General features: G+C 39.3%; 1 protein-coding gene across 2 annotated transcripts; it reads right to left on the minus strand.

The window, feature by feature from the left end:
• Positions 1–19: 19 nt before the first annotated feature.
• Positions 20–26,035, minus strand: LOC119746168 (phosphatidylinositol 4,5-bisphosphate 3-kinase catalytic subunit beta isoform-like). 2 transcript variants are annotated; one of them, XM_038222975.1, is made up of 20 exons: positions 25,825–26,035; positions 20,647–20,863; positions 18,485–18,713; positions 17,698–17,933; positions 16,459–16,629; positions 15,717–15,953; positions 15,224–15,448; positions 13,763–14,059; positions 12,447–12,623; positions 11,406–11,527; positions 10,481–10,624; positions 10,195–10,294; positions 9,689–9,870; positions 8,629–8,738; positions 8,198–8,276; positions 7,262–7,438; positions 6,697–6,814; positions 6,198–6,346; positions 5,080–5,320; positions 20–4,982 (listed from the first exon to the last, which is right to left on the minus strand). In XM_038222975.1, the coding sequence occupies exons 2-20, from the start codon at positions 20,782–20,784 to the stop codon at positions 4,944–4,946; spliced, it is 3,171 nt and encodes a 1,056-aa protein (XP_038078903.1). In that variant the 5' UTR covers positions 20,785–20,863; positions 25,825–26,035; the 3' UTR covers positions 20–4,943. The 2 variants fall into 2 exon arrangements, with proteins under 2 accessions (XP_038078903.1, XP_038078902.1); XM_038222974.1 differs by having other exon boundaries at positions 20–5,320.
• Between the last annotated feature and the right edge of the window lie 1,269 nt (positions 26,036–27,304).

Consider the following 27,304-nt stretch of genomic DNA (forward strand, 5'->3'; position numbering starts at 1 on the left):
GGCAAACGGAGATAATACGTCATGCACACTCACACTAAAGTTCTATGCAACTTTAATGAAAATTTACAGTTTCCTTTGAGTATACATTCTTGACGTCACTTCACATAACCTTTGCTTACAAAACAAATACTCTAAATGTACATGATTGCCATGGGCTATAAGATGTTTTCGTTAAATTCTTTACACAAAGACATTTTGTAAAATGGGACCCAATTTAGTTGATATACTCCTTCCTTGTAATGCAATACATGTATTTGATATTTAAACCCTTTTCTCTGATAAATATCCAATAAGTAATGAGTAACAAATTCTTCTTATTTTGCATGATTTAAATACTGAATAAGTAAATTTAAGAACAATTTTAAGAATATTAACTTAAAAATTTGATATTTTGTGATATTTTAATGTTCTCTCACAAGTTACATGGTAAACTGGAATCGCAAAGCCAGTACTGTACTTAATGCTTTCAATGTACGAAGCACGGACCACATTTTGAACAATTGCAACACAAAACTCCACACGAAGAACCAACATGTTGGTCCTTCTTCATGTTGCAACATAAAGAATTTCTGTAATTCTGTTACCTTGTAAAACAATTAAGTCTCTTGATGCTCCAAAATGATGCTTTAATATGTGTTAACCTTCTGTTTATATACCTACTTAAATACATTCAGAACAACTCGACTAAAACATATTCTGCTTAAATGCATCAATTATGTCCGACCTAATTTATGCTCTTAATTTAGCTCCTAATTCAAACATGAAACCAAAAATACGGCTTGTGCAATGCGTAAAGACGTAGAGGTCTCTTCCAATCAATTTGGGAAACAATTCGATTTGGAATGATTCCAAAACATCTCTGATTTCTAGTGTTTCTTTGTTGCACAACGATTCCTTTTAAAAACCATCAATGACGGAAAAAGTATCGGATGAAAGAAATATACTGAATTCTAATATTTGGTCGAGTTCAAATTCAAACGGGCTTATTAGGTTACTGTAAGTGTCTGAACTAAAACAAAATCAAAATACAGGGCGAGTCAGAAAAATGGGTATCCTATTTCTGAAAAAATGCTTAAATGTTTTTTTGAAGACATGGAGCATATAAATATAATAGCAGGCCTACATCATTTGAAACCCCTGATGACATTAGCCGTCATCTGGTGAGATGGGAAACGCAATACGACACAATTTCTAAAAGCGTTTCGAAACATAATAGGGGGAAACAAAGTTGTCCACAGATACCCAATATGCAAAGACGTGTCAGTTTTACTACAGGCAAGGCGTGAATGACATACAATGGAATCCTAAATCATTCTCAGTCAGGAATTGCTTCAGAAAACTGTATTCATGTCAAATGTTTGTATAAATCTATCAGCTCTGCAATAGTCCAAAACATTGTTGAATAAACAATACGATAAGTAAAGAAACAAAACGCGACATGTTAGCCTGATTCAGTGATCCGTGGACAAACTTGATTTTTATTAATTTGGGGGGAAAATCTCCCGAAAAACAAAAGTAAAATTGATGAAACAAACATTAGGTGATTGCTAAAACCTTGTAGTTTGTGTGTCGTTCTTGAAATTGCTTTAATACTTGTCTTTAAAGGGTATCCATCTTTCTGACTCACCCTGTATAAAGAATCGGAGATAATGCATAAAACTGTGCACATTTTATCCGTTTTTTTTGTCTTGTGCTGATTTCAATCCTCACCGTTATCTGTTCTAATTTCAAAACTGTACATTTATGTTTTAACATTTTTGTTTAACTTTTGGTGGTGTTTTATGCTGTGACCCAGGGCCCCCACGGAGAACAGGGTTCTTAGACAAATGGTCGGGCTTCCCTGGCAAAATGAAAAAAATATTAAAATATATAAATAAAATGAGAAATTGTGACCTTTATCGTGTGATAGCCAGAACTACTTAAATACACAAAGTCATCACCCAGGTGAGGTAAACAAGTTGTTTTGTAAAAAAAAATGTTTTACTGCCATTGAGATTTCACCCACCAATTGACAAAACTAATGAGAAGGCAAGAGGAGTGTATGCCCAATTAGGTATTGACTTGGGGCTGATTTGGCACGTCTCCAAAATATTGCCTTGGTTACACAATTTCAACAAAACAAAACAAAAAACAAGAAGTGGTTACGACAAATGGTAAACTACATCTACTTAGTGTGTGCCATCAGCTCAAGGCACAAGCACCGTGTAAGAAAAAAAAGATGTATGCATTAACAAATTAAAAAGGCAGCTTAAAAGAGCTGCCAAGACCAATAGGTTGGTTCTTATATTGACTATCAAAAACATTGACAGCTGAACATATACAAACATTGCTGCCAAGATACTTTACAATACCAAATGCATCAATACCTTAAAATCTATAAATGCTGCATTTTTTTAATACAATACTTCTACTATTTTCTGTACAAAAATATATATCTTTTGTTTTCGTTGTAATTTTTGTTCTTCATGATTCTTTAACAAACAAACGTAATTTTTTTTTTCTGTTTAAAGGTGACCGGATACATATGTTACTTTAGATTTGGAGTGGCAAATATAATTTTTATGAGAAGACCTTTGTTCCTTTGTGACAATAGGGACAATATGTGATCTGCTCCACAAAAAAGAGGATATTATGTTACAAATAAGTGACATTGAATTGTGGTTGGATAGCCCACAATGTAAGCTTTCATTTGGCATAAAGTACAACTCCATAGCCCTTCCCATTCTAGAGATATGACTTACAGTATTTGCATATTAACAACTTCCTTGGAGTTCAAATTACACAACTGAGAAAACAGGCTTTAAAATAGCTGGCTCTGTTGTAGAACAACAGAACGATGCACTCAAAATGGTCGTTTTTCCCCACTTTATTAATTGAAATCAACATCTCTGTGAATGAAACCTGAACCTTAAGGTATTAAAGTTATCATTCATGACAAACAATTAACATCACATTTTGAAGAAATGTTCACCCTCTCAACGTTGAGTGGGCCATTACACGATAATGCACAGTGCGACAAAATACTCTTTGTTTGTGGAGCGGGTCACATACATGTCACTCAGTAAACTGCCACACAGACAAGACATGAAGAATGGTCAGAAACTTAATTCTTTCTTTTTCTATCAGTCTGAAGTGAAATATGTTATAATAACAACACTTAGCAAACACACCTGACAGTTATGACAATATGACTTTTGTGAGACAATCATCCTCACAATCATCGTATCTGTTGTGAGACTTTACTCACAAGACTGCCATAATATCTGTTTTATCAATAGAGGACGCCACACCCTTTACTGTATTCACCCTTTTAATACCTCATACAGGTGTTCGAAATCTTGGCTTCAGCTCTGGCTTACAGTTCTTTCTACAGTCAGGGTCCTTTAAAAGCAACCTGAGATGAAAATATTCTCAAGCATGGTCCACTTTTGGTTTGGAAGTTCCTAAAGCACATCCCATGTACTGTAGAAGTGGTTATCATACCCTGTTCAGGCCACGCATTGCCAAGTGCAAAGTGTCCACATTAAACCGTTACCATGTACATAAGTATGCATGGTATGTTTTTCAGCCTCTTGTGGTCGGCTGGAAATGCAAACTAATGGCATTTGTCACGATTAGCGTCTGCAGTCTGCCAAAAGCACTGGCCAAGATTTGGTACTTTGTTTTGTTTGTGATGACACTGGATTGAAGAATGGGAGTCTAAATACACTTGGCCCCCAATCTAAGATATCTTGATGCAGAATCTGTAGGGTGTGACAACCAGCATTTTCCCTGGTGCAAAACTGAAAGTGTCAAGTATCAAACCAAGCACAAAAGTCAGCTGAACGATTCAGGAAAAAGGAAAATATACAAATTACATAAAAGTACAAAATTGTCCGAGTATAAACCATTGCACAGGATGACAGGGTTTACAGAAAATCTGTACAAAGGAAAATAATGTGTGCAAACAACTCGTGCCGTACACACAAAATATATATATATTTTTTGTCAAAGTATGCAAACAATTATGGAATATACATGTAGTTGAAACGAATATCCGCCACAGAAATAATATCAAAAGAAAAAAAATAAATCTAGAAGTCTGTACAATAATCGTTTATAATAAAGATCTACAAGGTAGCAAACATAGAAAAATTAGCAGACAATTATTGTACAATACAGTGATACATAAGAAACAATAACCTTAACATCTGTGACAAAATATAACTCCGCACCAGAAAACAATAAGACATCCATTCTTTACATAAAGACAATTACTGAATCTTAAATTGACTTCAAGATTGTCTTAAAACTATCTTGACTTTAACAAAGGCATTTTCTTTGTTACACATCTACAATCATGCTGTCTTTGACTGACTGCGTAACTCAGTGACTGAGTCATTGATTGACTGAGTGACTGTTAAACAGACTGAGTCACTAACTCACTGAGTCATTGACTGACTGAGTCACTGACTGAGTGACTGAGTCACTGACTGACTGAGTAACTGAGTGACTGAGTCACTGATTGACTGAGTCACTGATTGACTGAGTCACTGATTAACAGAATGAGTGACTGAGTCATTGACTGACTGAGTCACTGACTGAGTACCTGAGTCACTGATTGACTGAGTAACTGATTAACAGAATGAGTGACTGAGTCACTGATTGACTGAGTAACTGATTAACAGAATGAGTGACTGAGTCACTGAGTGACTGACTAATAGACTAGTCAGTGACTGACTAACTCCCCGAGTCACTGATGACTGACAAGCAAGAGAGTTACCGACTGACTGATTGGCAAACAAGAGAGTGACTAACTGACTGACTGATTGACTTGGACGTTCAGGTCCAGCTTGACTAGGCAAGTCTAGTCCTTTTTCTTGGTATCATTTCTATGAGCAATGATGTGACTAACTGACTGACTGATTGACATGGACGTTAAGGTCCAGCTTGACTAGGGAAGTCTAGTCCTTTTTCTTGGTCTCATTTCTATGAGCAATGATGTGACTAACTGACTAACTGATTGACATGGACGTTAAGGTCCAGCTTGACTAGGGAAGTCTAGTCCTTTTTCTTGGTCTCATTTCTATGAGCAATGATGTGTGCCCACCAATCCAGACTTGTCTTCCAACTGTTCTTGAGTGCCTCGGTGAATTTCCCTTTGAAATGCTTGAGTGCTTCCTCATCGCTACGATCCAGGACCAAGGTGTCCCGGAGATACTTGATGGTCTCATCTGAGAGCTCGGGGATACCGCTTGAAAGCATCATAGCAAAGAGATTGATGAGGAGGTTGCCTTGTTGACGAAGAATCATGAAGGCCTGCTCACAGCACTTGCGGAAACTTCCAAACAAAAACAAAGGAAAATATTAAGTTAACCATGTAAATATCCTACAACCCAATAAACCACAAAGACTAACTGACTAGTTGCATACATCATAATTATTTTAAACAAAGAAATTGACTGGAGTTGGGTTTGAATCAGTCACCTCCGCCTGCCACATTGCCGTTCAGGTGCTCTACCAACTGAGCTATCAAGCCCTATGCCGGCGGTTCCCCATTTATGGCAATGTCTTTACATCTGTTCAAGGGGCGCTAGTCAAAAGCCATAAGGCTGTACATGCCACATTACCTGAAGTCACTGGCAACATTAGCAATGCTGCAAACTAGGGAAATAGCAAACAGGATCACTCAGAAAGGATACAGCTTTTACGCATGTAAATATCTCTGTTTGATGGTGAAGTCAAGGGCGGATCCAAAACACAATTTTTTTTGGGGAGCCAAAATTTGTTTGGTCCCCCAAAAAGTTGGTCCAAAAAATTACGGCCTTTAAGCGGGCCCCAAATGTTTTTTGGATTCTAGATGCTCTGTGGCGTGTGATCTGCGGCAGTTCTGACCACTTTAATATTTTTTTTGGAGGAAAAGATGGTGGTGTACGCAGTGCCTGCCTTTACTGCGACGTTAATCGTAAAAAAAATTAGGTTCCTTTGGGGGGGGGGCAATGGCCCCCGTTGGAACCCTCCCCCCCCCCTTGGATCCGCCCTTGGGTGACGTCAATCCACCAACATGATTAAACCATTAGCACTTGTAGAACATATTACTTTGATTGCCTGATCACGTTTTGTCATTGTGGTTTATTATGAACATGCCAGATCAAGCTTCTCAGGTAAAAAAGATCAGCAGTACATTCTATTTGTTTTATAAGCAAAGATATACTCACGTCTCAAACTCTGTGGTTGTATTGCTCCCCTTTCCACGTGTGATGACATGGACAAAATCATGGACCAAAACAAATGGCACACGCTCTCGTTTGAATCCAAACTTTCGCTTGTAGTTGCCCAAGAAGTGACCAAAGTCAATGTGAAACAGCTGTGAAAATTCATCAAAACAAAATCAGAATTCTGCACACATTTTTGTTGTTTCATTTTGCAGTCGGTAATGGACTCACTGGAGCCATTCTGTTTTCAACTTAATTGTAATTTCTAAATGCCAAAATATTTGAGACAATATACTTGCCATGAATTTGTTAAATAGGAAATTATTCTTTGTTGATATGAGAGATACTCCTGTTTACAAACCTGATGTTGCATACCAGGAAACCTAAAAAGAACTATGTAGAATGTGCATTATTTGCTGATTTTTATTTTACAATCTCCTTTCAAATAAACAAATATAATTTCAAAGAAAAAATTTCATTTGGAATTTAAAGTGCAGCCTACCTGGCCAGTTTTCTTGACCATGATGTTATCGTTATGTCTGTCTCCAATCCCCAGCACGTAGGTTGCAACACAGTAACCAGCACACGACAGAGTGAAATCTTCAATGGCGCGATTGAACCTAACACATTAAAGAATAATTGATATTATCATTATGACCATTTAGTGGGAGTAGCATTTAAAAAAGTGAACAAATTAATTAAAGATAAATATTCATTTTGTTATGTCATCACATGTCCATCATAACTCCATCACAAGTCCTTCTTGTGATGGAGTTCATACAATACCTGTATCTTGTTTTGTACAGGGACGACAGAGGTACGTACATTTAATATAAATCCTTACTAAATAACGCGTCAACGAAATCTCATGTTTGAAAGGATTGATTCTACCACCCCCCAAAAAATAACCACTCAACAGTTTAAGCACTGCGCCGCGTATTAGATACAACAACTGCAGTCCTAATTTAAATGTACCACTATTTGACACATTTACACTACACAATTCCAGGGGTTAAAATGGCGCAGCAAGATCGTACCCATGGAAACGAGGTTGCTGGGCTACTTACTGAACATCTGTAGGATTGTGTTTCCTCAGCCAGTTGAAGAGCGCCGCCTTGCGGAATGTAGCACCTAACTTCCCCCCTCCATCACTCTGTTGGATCGTAGCGATGGTCTCTGCCTCCGTGACAATCTGGATCATTCCAATCTTGTTGCCTGTTGCTAAGGTTTTGTAGGGAATCAACCTAAAAAAGCAGCATGAAGAAAATATGTGACTTTTTATCACACAATGATTCTTCACGTCAGATTTCTTAAGAATTGAGATGGATTCTGCAGTTACGAAAATATAGACCACTAACTTACTTGAAGCAGTGAAACTGACTCTTGAGAAAATGGCATTTAAAAATCTTGCAGTTGTGTTGCAGTGAACGCATAGTCAACTTATAAAAACGGGATGAAATAAAAGATGTTCGACAGAAAAAAAAAATTGGAGAAAGCTAGCACAGGACTTTACAGATGAAGATTCACCTGAAAACAAAAATCAACCACCCCTTCAAATATTGGCTTTGTCCCACTTTTCCTGCAAAATGGCAATTGCCAACTTTAAGCTCATTTTGTGGTGACAGGTCACATTATGCAACAAGTCTTGTAAATATGAGATGTACCACAAGTCGTCGGATAAAATCCCAAATCACTGAAAGTTTGGGTACAGTTCTTGACACTTTCCTTCCTCAGTAATCAAAGTTGGTCGTAAAACTTATGCAGGCAATTTTGAAGGAATACAACAAAGAACAATTACATGATGTGTACGGAGTAACAAAAGACCAGTTCTGGGTTTGATGAAGTTGCCGCTATTGGCAGAGACTTTTGAGACTTTAGCATTTCGAAAAAAGGGGTGATACACAAAACTTTTTACATGTACGATTCAAATATGCTATCTGAAATGACAAAAAAAAGAAGATAATCCTGAAATCCTGTAATGACAATGAAGCTAGGAAACGGACCTCAGATCTAATCCTTCTTCCTGCCAGATGTTATCCATGATCTGCATCACTTGTAATGTCAACATGTCCTGACGTAAATCTAAAGAAAAACAAATAGATGATCAGGGTAAGGCAACATATCTACAAGAAATAGGAATGAATCCAAATGGCACCACCAAACAACTAAATGATCAATCACATCATTCCTAACTGCCAAAATCTGAGTGTTATTAAAAAGAGTTAATATTGACATGGTATCATAGAAAAGACAATGCTTCAAATCATGGAAAGTTTATTTAAAAAATGATCACATATATTTCAGTCCATACTTGATGAGTTACAAGTTATTTTGTTCTCTCATGAAACACATACTTTGACAAACTGTGGGAGTACTGATACATTATAAATATTCAATAAGACGGTGATTAGTTGTGATTAAGTTGATGACATACCATCACCGTTCTTAAACATGAGAAAGATGTTGTCTCCGATAGGATCCTCGTTTTCAAAGACCAGCCACAATGGACGCATCTTGGAAGCCATGAATTTACACTTCTCAAGCCTAACACAAAAAAACAGAGGAAAAGTAATAAATGTAAAGCACTTGTGTATAAAGCCCTGTAAATGAGCAGCACATTATTACTAGCATGACTAGTATAACAGCACATTATTACTAGCATGACATATACAGCAGGGAAAATCTTACCCAAAGTTGCAAGCAGCACAATGTAATTATAGCCATCACTGGAAGATATCTGATTTTTTTGAATTTCTTTGACGGTTTTGAAACCATTGACATGTGTATTCTATTGTATTTCATTGTTTTTATTCCCTGATAAATCCAATAAACTATAGAGTGCTGAGGCAGTTGTGGGAAGCGAGGGGTAACCGGCAGGGCCGACTTTGGGGCATGAAAGTGACTACTAGGGATGTGCATCGGAACCGAGTACCCGACCGCTGATGTCAGGAACCGGTTCCAGATTAAGCGATCAGGTACCCCTGACCAGTTACTTATCAGACAATGAACAAAAAAGCTTTGATTGCCATTTGTGGGAATTTTCAAAACGAAAACCAGGCTACATTGAAAATCAAAACAGATTTCATATTTATGTGCATTTTAACGTGCAAAAAATGACGCCTGCGAAAGTTGCATGGTACATGGTACATGGACGCCTGGTACTGCATGGTGTACATACAGTGGTCCGGAACATTATTGTTGGAAACACGCATACACACAGGACTGCATTCACGTATGCGTAAGCTGTGATGGAAGGCAAAATCTGTGAGAAAAAACACAGAGCCAACGCCCAGTGCTGGGAAGGCACGATTATGACCACTGTACGTGGCACAGGTAATGACCATTATGCCATATGATAAAGAATTTGCAGTTACTTGACATGAAAATAAACCTATTGTCTAGTTTACAACACACGATGTGGTGGTAACCTTACACTTCCCTACTGCAATGCTGGCCAATCACAGGGAAAGTTTGGTTTCATCTTGTGTTCATACCTGAGGCTCTTGAGCTTGTAGGACGGCGACAGCGGCGAGACAAAGTTGGACAGCGCTTCATGATAGGACTCCTGCTTCAAGATGTCTCTCATTATGGTCTGGAGTTCAAGGTTTGATTGCTTAGTGGCGTTTTTGCTTTTAATCAACTCGTTGACTGACTTCATCTTGTTCAGAGATTCCACCTGCAAATCGTACAAAGTATTGCAGTTGTACATCACTATCCAAGTGGCAGTGGACCTGTTCTACCTGGGAAATCACATGACTCCTAAATGGGCAGGTGTTCCCGTGCAGACAGGTTTGCCAATGCACATATGCGCAACTGCGGCACATACAGCCCAATGAAAAGGCTTCTGTTATGAATGGCACCATTTCATGTTTTGTAATGCCTCTTACAACTCTTCAAAATGTTCATCTTTAAAAGTGACTTATTCTGTAACCACCAGAATACAAGACATAATTATACCAAACTGATATGACACATTAAATGATGTGGCTTTGCTTCCTACCTGTCGGATGAGTGATGCCATATGGGCGATACTACCCCGACAGTACGCCTCCAACATCAACCCAAAACGTGTCGATACAGCCGGCTGATGCATCTCAGCTCTACAACAAATTCAAATGGAAACTCCATTAGAGATATTCAAGAGGACATTCACGTATTGCAGATGTGACTCAGTAATCACAGCAATTACTGACAAAGTGTTATAGGCTATGGCTTTTGGAAAGGTAATTATAACAAAAACGACCAATCATGGGATTTGTACCTAGATGCCTGTATGAATGTCTCACCTGAGATGCCAAAACAGGAAGTGTCCTATTCTCTGATTGGCCAGTGCTCTCCTGAGTAAGAACTGTCCCAGTTCACAGTCCAGATGTGTTTCATACTTGAGAGCTTGGACAAGTTGTAGTAGGTACTGAGAAAGTTGAGAATCACTGACAGAAGAACATGCAAAAACCAAACAGAAATGGTCATGTTTTACAATTCACCACCATCACAATTCACCAGCTCTATGAAATTTTGCTTTGTCATTTAGTCAGTGCACAGTGCTGGCAAGACTAATTCATGAACAAAATACATGTATATGCCTCTAAAGACAATAGACTGATCCTCCCAAGCCCCGCCCACTCGGCATGTAATTACCAACAAATGTACCTCACTTAATGCAACACTGCATGTTCAAGATGCGTTGGTTATGTGTTAAGTGTAATGGTTAATTTTTATCAAAAAACTTGCAATGGGGGGGGGGGGGGGGGGGGTGGGGAAGGGGGGGGGAGGGGCTGGACACCATTTGACACTTGGGGGCGCTGTTCAAAACCATTCATCCACATATTTATGTACATATAGCTGCATTTTAGGGCCACTCCCGAGGGTAGTTCACTCACAGATGGGGCATTCTATAAATTTGAGGTCCTCTCTTTCCTGTCCCTGTTACATCTGACATTTATGACTTTAGAATTCAGGATGCACTCCTTATGCAGTCATCCTCCAAGAGTGATTATGAATAGCAAACTACCTACCCAACAAATACAAAATCATTTGAAGTCATTCTTGATGATACTTGGATGACAAATTATAAAGCTCAGAGGTAACAGGGAAGGGCAAAATGTCACACTTTGGACCCTCAATTCATAGCATGAGCCAGATGTGATTGGTGAAGACATCATGTGGCAGGGGGCTCAATGGTTGATCTATTCTGAATTTTGTCCAACTTACACCAAGTTGTTGAGACATTCCACAGCAAATTTGCGGACAGAGAGATCCGGGTAGCGGTAATCCAGGAGTTCCATGGCTTCCTCTGGCTTCAATTCTGGCCAAATCTGAAGAAGTGCTTGCATCTTGAAAGTAAGAAATGTTACACAAGTCAGCCTTATTTGCATGAGCAACTGAGAAAACAAAAACACACAAGTGTGTAAACACTTTCAATCGTGGGCCCCTATTGTCCTTCTTTTGTTTGTAACTTTTTAGGAAGACCTTTCATATGTTTTGTACACGATCGTCAATTGTGGACCTTCGGGAATTGTGGACCCTTTTGTCCTCTGTTGCTCAACGTCCCCTATTGAATGCAAAAACAAACTCACATACACCCAGGTGTACAAGCATTACATACACTGTGTGGATTGTTGATCAGATTTTCCCCCAAACTACTTTACTTTGACCGGTGTTTGATAGACTAAAATAACATGAAAAAAGTCAAAAGTTATTTTTTGTTTTCAAGCATAACATGTAGCAGATGACAAATACAGCTTATAGCAAAGCTTTAACAAAGAAGAGTCCTTCCATTAAAAAATTCAAACCTAGACTTTCCCTGGACTCCGGTGATTGCCATTACAAGGCTTTCAATGCTGGCGTACATGCCGCAGTCCTTAAAATGAAGTGTATTTGAAATTTGAAAGCCTAATGACACTGAGAGTGTAGAGTGTTTGCGTACCAATCATGCATGAGCATGATGCCGTTTCACTTATAGCAAAGTTTGGGTGACTAAAGCTGCGTTAGTATTATTTTACACAGCAGTGGCTGTCCGCACGGGACTTTTCAGTGATGACTAATTCTTCCGCAACCCAGTTGGCTCTGTACACAGCTAACCGCTGCAGACGGTAAAACTATCAATCAACAGACCACACTTGACAAGTTTACCGGCTGTCTGCACTGGACTAAATTTGGTTAAGTTGACATTAGTCTCTGTTAAACTGACAACAGTAACCGTTAGTTTCACCAAACTATTAAGTCCAATGCAAACATGGCTATGGTCTTTACCTGAGCTACACAATCCTTATCGGACCAACGGACACATGTAAGTAGTCGTGGTAAGGAATGCGGGATGTGATCTCGACAATCTTGTCTTGCATTCCATAGATCATTGTTTTCTTGTTCACTCAGAGGTTCTAGTGGTTCCTTCTCAACCATGGTTCGTAGTTCCTCCAGCTTCTGGTCCTAGGATAATGGAATAAAGTACTTTAAGCCAGTACTTTTAGCCAGAAACAAAGCATGTTTCATTTGTTTTATTATACCACTTCTATACATCACCAAAATTTCGTCGATTTACGCATCAGTTTTCTCAGCAAAACGTTGTCATACATGCGCCTCCATCTTTTCATGTACCTTGGACGATGTTTGCGCATGAGCACTAGCCCTATGTGTCAGTTCCATGATTGCTTATATAACTTGATTGGTAACCTGTGCGATAGTCTACTACGCAAGTGGGCTGACATGTGATAATGAAGGGACCAGTGAGAAATCAGCTATACATCCCGAATATGTATGAGGTCTATAAAATACTTGTATGGTATGCTTGGTAATACATCATGCTATGTGCATAGTATGTGACTGGCTCCCAGTGGATTTTTGCTTAGGACATCAATTTTCAAAACACTATTTTCTGTTTAGGAGGTCTATGACATTGGCAACCGATGACCAGTGAGGACTCATTGACATGTTGAAAGGGTCCAAAAAAAAATAGGGTCCAAAGCGTGACATTTTTTTCTGTCCCTGTTACCTTAGTACTTTGTAATTTGCCATCCACGTTTCATTAAGAATGACTTCAATGTTTTTTATTTGTTGCGTAGGTAGTTTACTATTCAAAATCACTCTTGGAGGATGACTGCATTAAGGAGTACATCAGAATTATAAAATAATAGATGTTAGATGTACATGTAACAGGGACAGGAAAAAAGCGGACCCCAAATTTATAGAATGACCCGTGTCATTATCACAAGGCATTAATAAAAAACAATTGGTAGATATTTTAGTAAAAGCCAACAAAAGTTCACTGTCAATAAAGTATAAAGGGGATGTTGACAACTGAATGCTGAAAATAGCCTTGAATGTACCATTGTGATTGGCTACTCTATGATGTAGCCTCATGATCTACGCGTGTTGGGTTTTGCATCATGCCAATTAAGACGATACCATCTATTAAAGTCCGTCACGTGAATTCCACTTTGCAAATAGTAACCATCACATTCATGAATGCACATGACTCAAAATTCCTTATTGAAAATGATTCAAAATGCCTTTTTGGAAAATATCTTGATTGAAAACCACACTGAGTAGAAACCTTGACATCTACTTACATTTATAGACACGTGAGATAGATATGTTTCCTCTGTTGCTGCGATGGTTGCTGCTCTTTCTATCACAGTATCAAATGGTGGATAGGACACTGTGCCTTTGTGTGCTGCCCTGTAAGAATGAAATGACACCTCAATGCTCGTAGCATCGTCATGGTCCGGATTGGAACCAACGCACCCCAGGGGATTCAAGTCAAAGTCCTCAGATGCTGGCCACATGTAGAACTTCACCTTACCAGTCTGTAGATTGTGCTGATAGTTGAAGAAGGTTGTGTTGACCCAAGCTAAGGGAATCGATTCCTGAGTGTAAAATGAAAACACAAACAAAATGCTGGCTTCAAGCTGTTTCGTTTTTTTAAAAATCAATCATCACAAAGCTAAAGCCACTCCAGATTAAGGACTCCCAATCAAAATATGGAGGCAAAGCAAGTAGGGATAAAGGCGTTGCCCTACCAATTGAAATGGGGGCGGGGTGACAACAAAAATAGCCCAAAGACGCCTCCATACTGAAATATGTTTCTGGCTGCCCAGCTGCAGACAAATCAAGGAGGGGGGGGGGGGGGGGGAGACTGTCACAAGACGTGTTAAAATTATTCCTTTTATATATCAAGTTAAATCATCAATAGTCTAAATTTGTACTGCCGTAAAGTGTTATGTAACTTTGGAGGTTGATGCTAGGTGCATTATGTAAATCTTAATCTTAGATGCTAGGTGCATTATGTAAATCTTAATTCCTTTACCTTTTGTTGCATATCAATTCCGGGCTTGCACCCATGTGGGGCTCAGCCGTGGTGCAAGCTCCAGTAAGTTTGTATTAAGAACTGGGTTAATCGGGTACTGGCATTCTGGGGAGGGGTTTAAAACCCTCGCCCACGTGTTTTTGAATCGAGTTTTGCAGTGCGGGAGCCAGAGTGGGTGTTTCTTGCCGGGCTGGGCGTTCGCTAAGCAGATGGGTGTGGACCTTCAGGGCTGAGGCTGTCGAGTTGGGAGCCGCCGAAGGCTCAAGCCAGACCCAAATACTTATGTTGTAATTAATAGAGCTGTGTCATACTTATATTGTAATTAATAGAGCTGTGTCATACTTATTAATAGAGCTGTGTCAGACATAAGTTGTGTGTAATTGGGCGATATAACGCGAACCCTAAAACGTTATTTTAGGGACACAAACTGTAAACATAATTTTGGCTGATAATCAAACAGATGTATGCAGTGATTTTAATTTTGGTTTATTTTTTCTCGTCATAAGGATTAACTTTGTGATTGATAAATCCTGTGTTGAGTCCTCTGTTCTTTTCATTTATTCCTTGATTTCTGGTCCGAGTAGAGCAGCGCAAGGGTCTGTTCTGCGACAGAGACACGACAAACTGTCAAATAAGCCTGCGTTCAATGGAGCAATGTTTTGATTCGTCTCAATTAAGGCATGCAAGGAGTTGAGGAAGACATGTACATGTACACGTTGCTTACCCTTTTGATGTTTTTGTTGGCTTTATTTCCCTTTCCTGAGGGCTTTCCCTTCTGTTTGTTGGTACAGATAAGAATGCATAGTCGAGCCATTCGAGGTAAGTTACAGACTTCGATGTCAGCACAGAATTCCTCATTCCAGACAGGATCGGGCCCCTCTATCTCCTTGGACAGGAAATTTTGACAGAGTTTTTCCCCTCCGTGGTACACGCCTGCGCGTACTTGTAGCTGTAAAGAAAAGTTGGGAAATGTCCCAGGTTTTAAGTCATTAAGTATTAGGTATTCAGCAGTACTTTCTCATAATTTGCATTGAAGAAAAACCTGCTGGGATAAAAACATCAGGCTGTTGAACTTTTTGATTTATACATATTTCAGGTCAATCAAGTCAGTAAGCAGTTCGCAACAGTTTAGTTCATGTTTCAAATTGGTTATAAAACAAAGAACAGCACTTAAAAGAAAAGTCAAAGGGATTACTAAGAAAATGTGTATTACTAACCCAAGCTTTGTCTACGATGTTGACATTAAGCGCTCCGTGGAATGTGACTTTAAATCTTTCCTGAATATCCCAGCTTAGCGTCTTTCCTTTCTTTGGAGGGATGGACGGGGATTCGTCTTCTTTTTGTAAGAGAGCCGTCAGCATTGGATTGACAAACAGTTCGTCCACTTTCATGTCGGATTTCTTTAGTAGCAGGAGCTCTGGTCTACTATCTGTGCTAATGCAAGTCCTGATGTACTGTGGAATGAAAAGATACACGTTTATTTGCAGAAAGAAGTGAAGTATAATAGAAAGACTGCAGACACCCTGCATGAAGAATACATGTAGATGACGCTAGAACTTTGTGTACAAATCAAAATGTGTGCAAGCACTTGTTTTTATGACATGAAGTACATGCAATGGATTGGATTCTGAATGTGCATAAACTTGAAGGAATGACATTCAGCGGTTTTAAGAACTCTCTCTTTGTTATCGTAGGGGAAAGGGGGAGGGGGAGGTGGGAGGGGGTGTTTGGTATACCTGTGCACGGATACCATAGAGATATCAGCTATCCTTATTTTAAACATTGCACAATATAAGGTCAGGTCTGAATTTCTTGTCTAGAGCTATGTATTGTTGAGGTCCATGATGATTACAACTGCATTGGAGCATAGGAAAATGTGACGATAGACATGGACGTAGGTCTGGTCTTCCATTTCGGACACAAAAAGACAATCCTCCCATTGCATGAGAGGATTCTTACCATGAACTGGCTGAGTGGGTAGTTGCCCATCAAGTAATCTTGCTTGCCTTTGACTTTGATCATGTACTGATCTTCCTCTTCGGCAGGTTGCCGCATCTTATTGACTGCTCGCTTGACGAGATCTGAGGGATACTCATAAGCATCGGCTGAAAGTACTGACTGCTGGTTAGCCTGAGAAAAAGAAGAAAAGAGAAAACAATCATCTGACTGCTGCAGACTCAGAAAATGTGAAAAAAAGGAAAACACTCAAAACTTAGAGATACTGTCTGTCGATAAGACTGGGGAAATGAACAACAGAAAAACATTCCCCTGGCTTCTGATGATTAGACTGGAAAGTTAACAAATGAATACACTGACCTTAACCCTCCCAGCTTGTTTGGCTAGAAACCCTGCCAAACGCAGCAACATGCAACACTTGTCTAAGTGACAAGCCTACCAAACACAGCAACATGCAACACTTGTCTAAGTGACAAGCCTGCCAAACGCAGCAACATGCAACACTTGTCTAAGTGACAAGCCTGCCAAACGCAGCAAGATGCAACACTTGTCTAAGTGACAACCCTGCCAAGTGCAGCAAGATGCAACACTTGTCTAAGTGACAAGCCTGCCAAACGCAGCAAGATGCAACACTTGTCTAAGTGACAAGCCTGCCAAACGCAGCAACATGCAACACTTGTCTAAGTGACAAGCCTGCCAAACGCAGCAACATGCAACACTTGTCTAAGTGACAAGCCTGCCAAACGCAGCAAGATGCAACACTTGTCTAAGTGACAAGCCTGCCAAGTGCAGCAAGATGCAACACTTATCTAAGTGACAAGCCTGCCAAGTGCAGCAACATGCAACACTTGTCTAAGTGACAAGCCTGCCAAGTGCAGCAAAATCCATCAGTCCAAAAAATGTCAAGTGCCAAACTGCCTCAACTCAGATTCTGTGGTCACCGAATGCAGCAGGATACAACTGTGACATTGTTCTATGGGACTAGCTCTCATTGTCTCAGAAGTGGCCAGTTTATGTGCTGGTAACTTTTTCCATCAAAGTGCACCAGACTTTTCCACCTGATGCACTATGCAGGGTTAGGGTTAAAGACTATGGGATACTGACTATACCGAGTAGAACTCAAAAATTGAAAGGAAAAAAGCAGAGCACCCAAAACTGAAGAATTCTAGTTCCACAGGAAATGAAACAAAGGAAATTACTCAGGACTAAAAACAAAATTCAGACGATAACTACAATCCTCACCTTGCTTGTACAGAAGATGATAGTGGCCAAGAACATGTTGTTGTTGGCCTTCAAGATTCTCTTGCTATTATCCGGAATCTCAATGGATGCACCAACTTGGGGAGGAAACAGATACAACGCTTTCTTTTCCCATTCCCATGATGCTCGGTCTCGTTGAATCTCCATGCATATGCGACGGTTATTGCGACGGAAGTCTTCTACCTCGGGGTTCTTCAACCCGTCCAACTCGTGTAAGCCTGAAATTAACATCACAAAGTCAACAACATGTTCCATGTGAAAAGATGAAAAGGAGTTTGCTGGTTATGAGCTTCATGATCAAGAATCCCTCCATCGTGAAGGTTTTAAACGATGTGATGTTGACTCATGAATATGCAGGAGGTGTAGTGGTCATGTGATGTGAACTATCAGCAAACTGTTCTAGTCTGCACTATGTACGTATTTGACCCATGTACATGTTCCCCCTCAACGCAAGAATGGAAAGAGTTTGGGTAGACCACTGGGAGAGCTATTCCAACACACTGCATCGCCTGACATGCATGCAAAGACAGCATGGGTTAGAATTCACTTCGTGCTAAACATGCACGTACCAGTACGCGGATGTGAGGTGTTTCGTTCAATGGGCTCCCAAAGGGGGCCAAAAAGCACACTCTGTCGATGGCACACAGAGCCCATACACGTACCTACTGTAATTATTGTACGTTGTACATGTATAATGGCATGTCCATTTACCTGTTTACAACCTGTTTGCAATGGATTAAGTAAAAAAATAATTCTGCAAATGTCTTACTCTTGCCAATCAGCAGACCAATCTTGGAGTTTAAGACTTTATCTTCGACGTCACTAGCCTTACGGACGACACGAAGCATTGGCCAGAAAGGTTTGATGTCACAGAGGCGGCGGTTGCCGTCCAATAATTCCTCCTGTTCAGCACTTTGGTTTATGCACTGGAAGATGTAAAAGTTGAGGTCTAGGAGAGCTTTGTAGAGAGGGTATGTCTTGGCCCTCTTCCAGAGATCCTGAAAGCAAGGAATGATAGAATCATAAGCTAAATGGTCAATGGAGATGTAGTTGATGTCAAATCACAAGCAAAGGCCTTTTCACTCTATCCAACATCTTTGAGTTGGACCCAAGTTGAACCTGGAGATTTTGTGAACCATTTTCTTTCAAGTGAGAAACCATAACAGCTTCTACACGTTCATGCAGACAGTTACCGAGCTAGTGGTACAAATGTTTATTAACTGGCACTGCCAAGTTAAGCACCATTGACTGTGGTCAGTGGTTCAATGTTTGGGCGACCATTCCATGGCTTATCTGGGACATGATTGGGCTCCTTCAAGCCCACGTCTTTCGGATGGGATGTAAAACTGTACACATGTAGGTCCCGCGCATTGTGTATCTTATGCACATAAAACACCCAGGACACTTATTGTGAAAGAGTAGGGGCTTGCCCCACCGTTTTTGGATCGGCTGCATAATGCGGCCTCTCTCTGAGTATGTATGGAGTATAGTTTATGTGATGTGCATTTGAACATTCATTATTATACAAATAACGAATGTTTGTGAGTGCGATGGTAAGAAGAATTTCATGAGGTGACAGATTGAATGTTCTATTCCACGAGGCAAAAAATAGAACATTCAATCTGTCACCGAAAAAAATTATTCTTTCCATCGCACGAACGTAAAACATTCTTTATTTGTTTTATACAACACCTGAATAAATTCTCGTTATTTGATTGGTAAATTATAAACTACAATTTATTTTGATTTTAAAGATGTTGAACTACCCCTTCACGAAAATGTTTGAACCCAACGCTGTAGCGCTGGCTCTTTGGAACAATACGCGCTACGCTGAACGCGCACACCAGCATGCATTTTGCACGCAAATACCGCGTCATGGAACAAGCGCAAAGTGAAACGGTATAACGCATGGGTATAACGCATGGTCGCACCGTGCATTATACCGAATAATAATATGTCACGTGATCTACAATTCACCAATCAGATGACGGGGATTTGTTCAGGTGTTGTATAAACATGAATAAAATATTATTATTATTCTTTATTTATGCACATGTAGTCCATGGATCAAGGGCTCTAACAAGGGTAAATTTCAACCCTGGTCAGTATAAATGGGGCAAGATAAAAGGACTTCAATCCACAAGAAGTTGGGAATGAACAAAGACAAAGGAATGCCTTTGTCACAGTTCACTTGAATAGTACATGTATGTGGAACTGAAGCACTCGTAGGAACTTAACTACAGTTCATGGGCCCAATTTCATGGCGCTGCTGAACACTTAGCAGAACAGGCATGCTAACTACCATACGTGTACAGCAGAAAATGGTGCTATTAAGCACTCCCGGTATTTCATGTCGTGGATGTGCTAACGGTTGCGTGTGCATGGAGATTTCTACTGTTACATCACATACATGTATTTAAGCAACATTTGCCTCTGAGGTAAGCGCGTCTTTTGTGAGCTTACTGCTTATGGCCCCCATGAAATTGAGGCTCTGTTAGCAGAAACCATGTGCTTAGCAGAGACATACATGTACATGTACATGTACATGTAAATGTAAGTTGGGCCCTGGGTGTCATACACGTACAACAGAATTATTTGGCATTCAAGTTGAAATATTCATGACAGGTTGGGTAGTTAGTAAGTAAAACATTGGTAAATAGATGTGCAGATAGCTTTGGTTTAGATTGTCATCTCTTTTTGCTTCCTCAATCTAATACAGCACACAGCAGCCACATACAATGTACGTGAACCGGTATGTTTATATTTCCTCTAGTTTACACTGTACATTCTACAATGTTATACTGCATATGAAATTGGTTGCAAGCCAGTCTTACCCGTTTCATTTTCATTTCTAAATACTGTATATCTTTCTCTCTGATTCTCAAAATGAAATACATGTAGCTATATTAGAAAAAACAGATTGATATTTACTCTTTTGATGGATGTGATGGTTGCATCCCGTTTGCATATTAGCGGTATAACGATGGAGTTTGGTAAGAAACACGTGATCTCAATATCTGTAGTCTCCTCCTCCTCCTCGCCCCACAGGTTGTACACAGAGGGAGCCATCTTGGAAGCAGTCGCTACGGTAATGTGTAAAGCGGTGTCAAAGGGGCATCAGCGAGTGTTTCTTGTGAAGAGGTCAAATCTGTGGTGTGAAATAAGGAATGGTTTTAACGAAAATAGGCAAAACCTTTGGAAAAAAGGTAAACAAATATTTGAAGTTACCACAGAACTACATGTACAGTACATTCCATGAAACAAAATCTGAGGAATAACATACATGTACACTCCCAGTCCTATACAGCCACATTATGAGACTCACATGGAGAACACGATTTTTTTTTGATCCTAACTCAGCATGCTCAGCATCTGAATCATCTCAATTCTGTTTGTAATTAAAATGTGCAGGCAAGCATTGCAGATGGTTCAGATAGATTCCTATCAACAACAAGACCAATGTCACGTTGGCAGAAAATCCTGTATCATGTCCAGGGTTGTAGGTTTCAAGCAGACATCCTGAACAATAAATATATACTGGTCATACTTCAAAGAAATTACAAGTCAACCTCCGTTGTGTTGGCATGTAATCAACATCCTGTTCATAACATGTTTACGTGTGACATACGCTGTACATATGGGGATATTTATGACCAAAACATGTGTGTTAGACATTATATTTGAGCCTCACAAGTGCTTTATGCTTGGTTGGCAGTGCAGAGCACTGTTTTTATCATATCATTAAAGCCAGTTTGTTTACTTGTTAAGGGACAGATGTCCAACAGACTTCAATTTGTCATCAAGTAGGAATACATGTAGCTCAAGAAACAGGGCTGGGATTTAAAACCAAAGGTTCTAGCCGGGAATTAATAAAGAAAGATTTCACAAAATTAAAATAAGAATGACCACATTATTACTTTGGAATACGAGATATAAACAGGTGTGTAAAAACCGTCCAAGTCCAGGGGATGACCCTTAAGATACTGACCACATTAAATTGCACAATACAAAGTATATTGCACATTCAGTTACTTTTCTAAGAATCTATAGATACACAACTTAGTTTTCTCTCTTCCATGTAATAAATAATATTTTTTAAACAGGACTGTTCCACCTCTGATTTAATCAAACCTGTGTGACAGTGCTACACAAGGCAGGGACATGGGAGGGGAAGCTTATGGTTGGAGGAAATATCCTATGCTATATTATCATTGCCCCCCCCCTAAAAAAATACCCCACAAACAAACAAACAAACAAACAAACAAACAAACTTTAAGAAGAAGATCCAAGTTTCCTGAATTGGTATCACGATTCAAACAAAGCAAGAAAAAACAATTAGGAAAAAAAAAAAACCATGATCAAGGCAAAGTTTCCAACATTTGCAATTAATTATGCAAAATTACACAATGTACATGATTGTACATGTACATGTATGTATGTATGTGCATGTAGCATGTGAATACAAAGTGTATTCCAACAATAAGTGCAACAAGTGCTTGCCCATTGCTTTGTATCTCTTCTCCAGACTCGGAGGAATTGTCAATTTCCTGTTTGTTTCAAGTCCCACATGAACCTACACGTAGTATTTGTATGTACATTGTACACAGTCACCGGTGAGGTATCGCTGATGGGAAAGAAAGATAACACAGGCAAAATAGTCAAGTGCAACAGTCAACAAACGACAGCTCTAGTGATTCATAATGTGTGTGTGTCTGTAATTCACCAAGTCCCATAACTCCTGGCATGAATATGTCAAGTGAGAGATGTTGTATCACTTTCTTTCCGTAGGTTATGTTACATGTATGTGTGTGCGTGTACAGGTACGAATGTTGACATTTTTGTAATGTTTTTAAATTTGTATTTATAGACATATTAGGCCTATAGTTTTTACAATAAAAATTTCTTACAGATATACAATGTAGTAGTTAAATGTCATAAAACTAATTTAACTTCCAATCAATCCTTAATACTTGTCCTGAATCCGCTTATTTACATGTGTTTTTGGGACTTTGTACGGTATACCGTACATTGTATGGAAGTGATTTAAAACAAATGAAGTGTCTTTGGTCACAAAATACATATTTTCAATTTAAAATTAGTCTGAATATTGGATTAGATGTCTGAAAGATGCATTTCTTTCTATACTGAATAATCTCATGACTTAATAATTATAGAGACATACATCTACACGACATGTACCAGTACATGAAGATTACATTTACAGAGCAGTATTTACAGCTCACAAAATAACACAGTTATGTAGTTTCCTTGTTCATGTTTATAAATGTATTAGATAGAAGTGATTTAATAAGAATGGTCAAAGAAAAATTGTGCTTCCATTAAATCTGAAATGGCGAGCCTTTTTGGCAAGCAAAACAATTCCTTAGCTGCCAACATTTCAAAATCCCAATTAGTAATCAACCCGCGCGGTCATTTTCAACTTCTCGTTTTATCAAAAGCTTTACCAACATCGAGTACAGGTACATGGTTTACATGTACACATACATGTGCATACCCTTCTTGTTGTGAATAATAATGTACTGTAGGCCAAAAGATAATTAAAAAAAAAAAAAATAAAAAAAAAAATAAAAAAAATGTTTTAAATTAATTTTGTTTTAATGTCTGTATTTGTTTGATGAAGTCAAATAAATAATAACATCAATAACATGTGCGCATATTTTTTTGGAGATGCATGCTATCGATGTTGAGTTTCGAGTTCGTATCATGGTTTTACACACAATGATCTATGGCCACCGTATGCAATAGAAATATCCCGCCAACATACCTTGCAAACGCATGCTGATTTATCTTTTCTGTCCGTTGTGACAAACTCAAACTCTATTACCAATTATTCCAACCATACTCTCGAACTGATGGGTCTCATCCCGGCAATAAGTGACCAAATGTGCTCACGATCGTCACTGAAAAGTACTCACATACAGTACACACAACCACACATCCATGAGATGCACACAAATGACACACCATTGAAAAACAGTTTTAGTCTGGTCCTCAAGTACTCCACTGCGCACACTGCATTGATGTCTATCAGGTGCTTGACTGCATTCTTATTAGACTTGTCACCAGTCCATCCATTATCGCGACATTTCGCCAGAAGTTTTCGGTCAAAAACGATACTTTCCTTCTTTTTTTTTTCGTTAGGTAGAAAATTGGAAATTCGTAATGTTTTGGTGGCTAATCGTATTTTCGTAATTTAACAAACAATTCGTAATAATTACGAAAAAATCGTACTAGTTGGCAGCTATGCAATTCTGGCTCCTTAATACATGTATACATGTACATGTAGCTTACATCTATAGGATATACCGGTCATCAATGAGTTTTTAAATTTGTATATTGTATGTCATAATAATAATACCAGAGTGTTGTATAGCGCACGTATACCAACAATTAGGCACTCAAGGCGCTGGTAATTACATGTATGTCTATTTTGTAAAGACAAGTAAGTGACGTTTATGAGAAATATGAGACCCATCTATTAGCTTCTGTACAAACGCCTGGTGTGGCTATCGCGTACAACCTCATGGTTGTACTTTCAACTGGGACTCACCCAAACCTTGCCTGGCATAACCACTACACAGGTCCTTGAAGAAAAAAAACAATCCACGATGAAGATTTAGCCTACAATTGCAGTGGAAAAAGGAGGCATAACTGACAGCTGTGGGGCCATGATGATGCCCAGAGCTAGATTTGTGCACAAACAAACTGCAAAGTGCTGTCGATTACCATGCACACACAGCGAACCACCAGTCACACTTGCCAACTGCGCGGTGCGGCATGGCGCTGAAACTTCCTCCAGCCCTAAAAGACAACCCAATGATAAAATTTTGGGCTGGGTAACTCCAGCTAGTTTATGCCTATATTAAATTCAGCCTTTCCAAAATAAGCCAATTTGAAGTTTTGCCTGCGCATGTTTCAACTCACCGCAACCATGTTTTTTGGTCATGTTTGTGGAGAAACAGTCACGTCACGTTATCCTAGTCCCACAATTCTTTGCGCGAGCGAAACTCCGAATTGGCTTATTCCTCAAAACATAATAAATCAGTTGGAAAAAATGTTGCAACCTGACGCCACTTTCATATATCTTCTTCATAAATCATCTCAATGAAGGTCAGTCACTGCAAAAATGATGATAAGACATGAATCTGGGACTGAGATTTGAGAAACATTTCCAATTTTGTTAGGAAATACTTAAAAAATTGTTTTGACTCTCCATAGACTTTGTACACAACCACTGAACATGCTGAAGTGGCATCAGGTTGCAACATTTTTTCCGCAACATTTTTTCCAATCAGTTTTAAATGAGAACATCATGCTTTAAAAAATATAATCTGTTTTAAATCTCCCTCACCCTTCGCCTTTCCAACAAAACTCGAAAATTGGCAATGTATACTTCTATTTCTAAGTTCTTCTACTAGTTCTAGTGTGATGCGGCGTACATAATTACCGCGATCGTGTAGTGTAGGGCCCGGTTCCTATAAACAAGGGAACAAAATCCACTTTGAAATTAGACCGACCAAAGTCATGAAAGTAGTTGGCGACATTCTCAATAAACAGGTAGGTGTCATAGAGGGCAGGGTTTTGATTTTTTGAGGGAAATTCGGAGGTAAAATGACGATGACAGCGCGGCGACAACAGGCAACCCGAAAGATGGCGATCACCACGCGATGTACCATGAGCAATACAATACAATACAATTTCATCACAATTAAAAGACTTTAAAAGTGAAATTCTTCTTCCCAATGTGCACATAAAAACAATATAGCATGCATGGCGCGCTGAATCGCAAGGCAAAAACCGCGCAGGAAAATCGTGATTTCTACCCCAAGAAACTGTTCAAAATTGCAAAACGGGCGTCACATTAGAATTGAGAGAAGTCTGCTTTTGATTTTTGAGCAATAAAAAACATTTTTGACTCTAATTTGAGCAAAACAAAACAGGGGCCCTACACTTCACGATCGCCATAATTATAGCCGCCTGGGCGGGGCGGCGCGTAAACATGTAAAGTCAGAATCGAAAGCAGCTTGAACTAAGTTGAAGTTGACATGGTTGAACATGCAGTCTGATGAAGACTGAAGTTGAACTTACCAGATTTTATGACGGCGAGTTCCAGTAAGCATCATGACCATTTCTTCATAATTCTAATCTCGAAAACTCCATCGCATCTTGCAAAAAACACTAGCTTGGGGATCCGCACAAAACCAGGAACTACCATTCACTGGAAATAACCCGCCCACGACGACATCGAAACCACAGAACATGAAACAAGGAAGTGAACTAAATTTATGGAGATATCAGTCTGGTCCCTTGACACTTGCCGCGGACTGACTGCATGTCTTCATCGTAGCTTTGAAGAGCGATTGAAATGGACACCTGCAGTAAGTGCTCTCTTCCCAGGGGTGATACATGCAGTACTGAGTATTGCACACGGAATGCTCAACCTCGTTCAAATGCAAACTGTTGACGAAGGCGTCATTTTTGGCGGGTGATTTTGAGGGCGGACCCGTACCCCGTGTGATTCTTACAAGGCATTATCGGAGTTGGCAAAACCCAAGATGAAGGACCGACTTTTTAAGACAAGAACAACAAAACGAGACAAAAATTTAAAAAACACACATATATTAAAACATCTGTTAGGCCTTGTGAGCTTTGACGTGTACCCCTCGTCATACGCCGGCTGGCACAGTACAGTCAGTAATTACAGTGCATGCATTTTGATATTTTTGTCCAAAAAATCATGCTACGAAATGCTCACTTGGCCAATACCGACCGTTGCCCCTCCCCTTCAAAAGTTCATATTTTTGTTTGGGGGGAGGTATGAGAAAGAACGACAAATGTTGTTCGGAAAATACTGGCAGAACAACCAAATTAATTTCGTGTCGGTCTTTTTTTCTGAGCGGTTGCCGTTCTTCAAGTTCCTCCAAGTCGGGCCCGCGACAGTGACACTGAGATTATCTATGATGAAAACTGATAATGTGTATTTCATTCAATCAAACTTAGTTAAGACCGCGTATATTGAGATATGCGCAATTTTTTTTCTCGCAACAGTCAAGCGTGCAAAGTTCACGAATATGGGTAATCGTGAGTTCATAATTATTCACGCTACATACACCCGTACCTGTCCTGGGCTCTACGTCAGCATATTTTTTATCGTGCATGTGCGTCGGTTTGGGACATTTCACATCTACTAACCACTGAAAGTAAGCCGCCATAAATTGATCGAAACAACAAGGCCGCTCTGCATGATGTAATGGTTTTGCCTAAACATTAACAGTTTCAATTAACAAAAATTAACAGACACGAGAAGCAATCAGATGGACGTTTTCATTACTCCAATCTAGAATCATCATCACAGTATGTCTGAGTCGACGTCAGTTGGTGATGAACGAAACGGATGTTGCGATGCACAAACAGTGATAGTGCTATACACATATTTAAAAGTAACTATTTGCTTATAATTTTAGCGGTACATTATTACATTTATCCACTTTTCTGTTTACATGCATGTTTCCACATCTTCACTTTCAATCAAGGTGAATGTTTTCTGAGTTATATTAATCTGCCCAAC

The sequence above is a fragment of the Patiria miniata genome, unplaced genomic scaffold (genome assembly GCF_015706575.1).
Source record: "Patiria miniata isolate m_02_andy unplaced genomic scaffold, ASM1570657v1 HiC_scaffold_7, whole genome shotgun sequence".
Lineage (NCBI taxonomy): Eukaryota > Metazoa > Echinodermata > Asteroidea > Valvatida > Asterinidae > Patiria > Patiria miniata.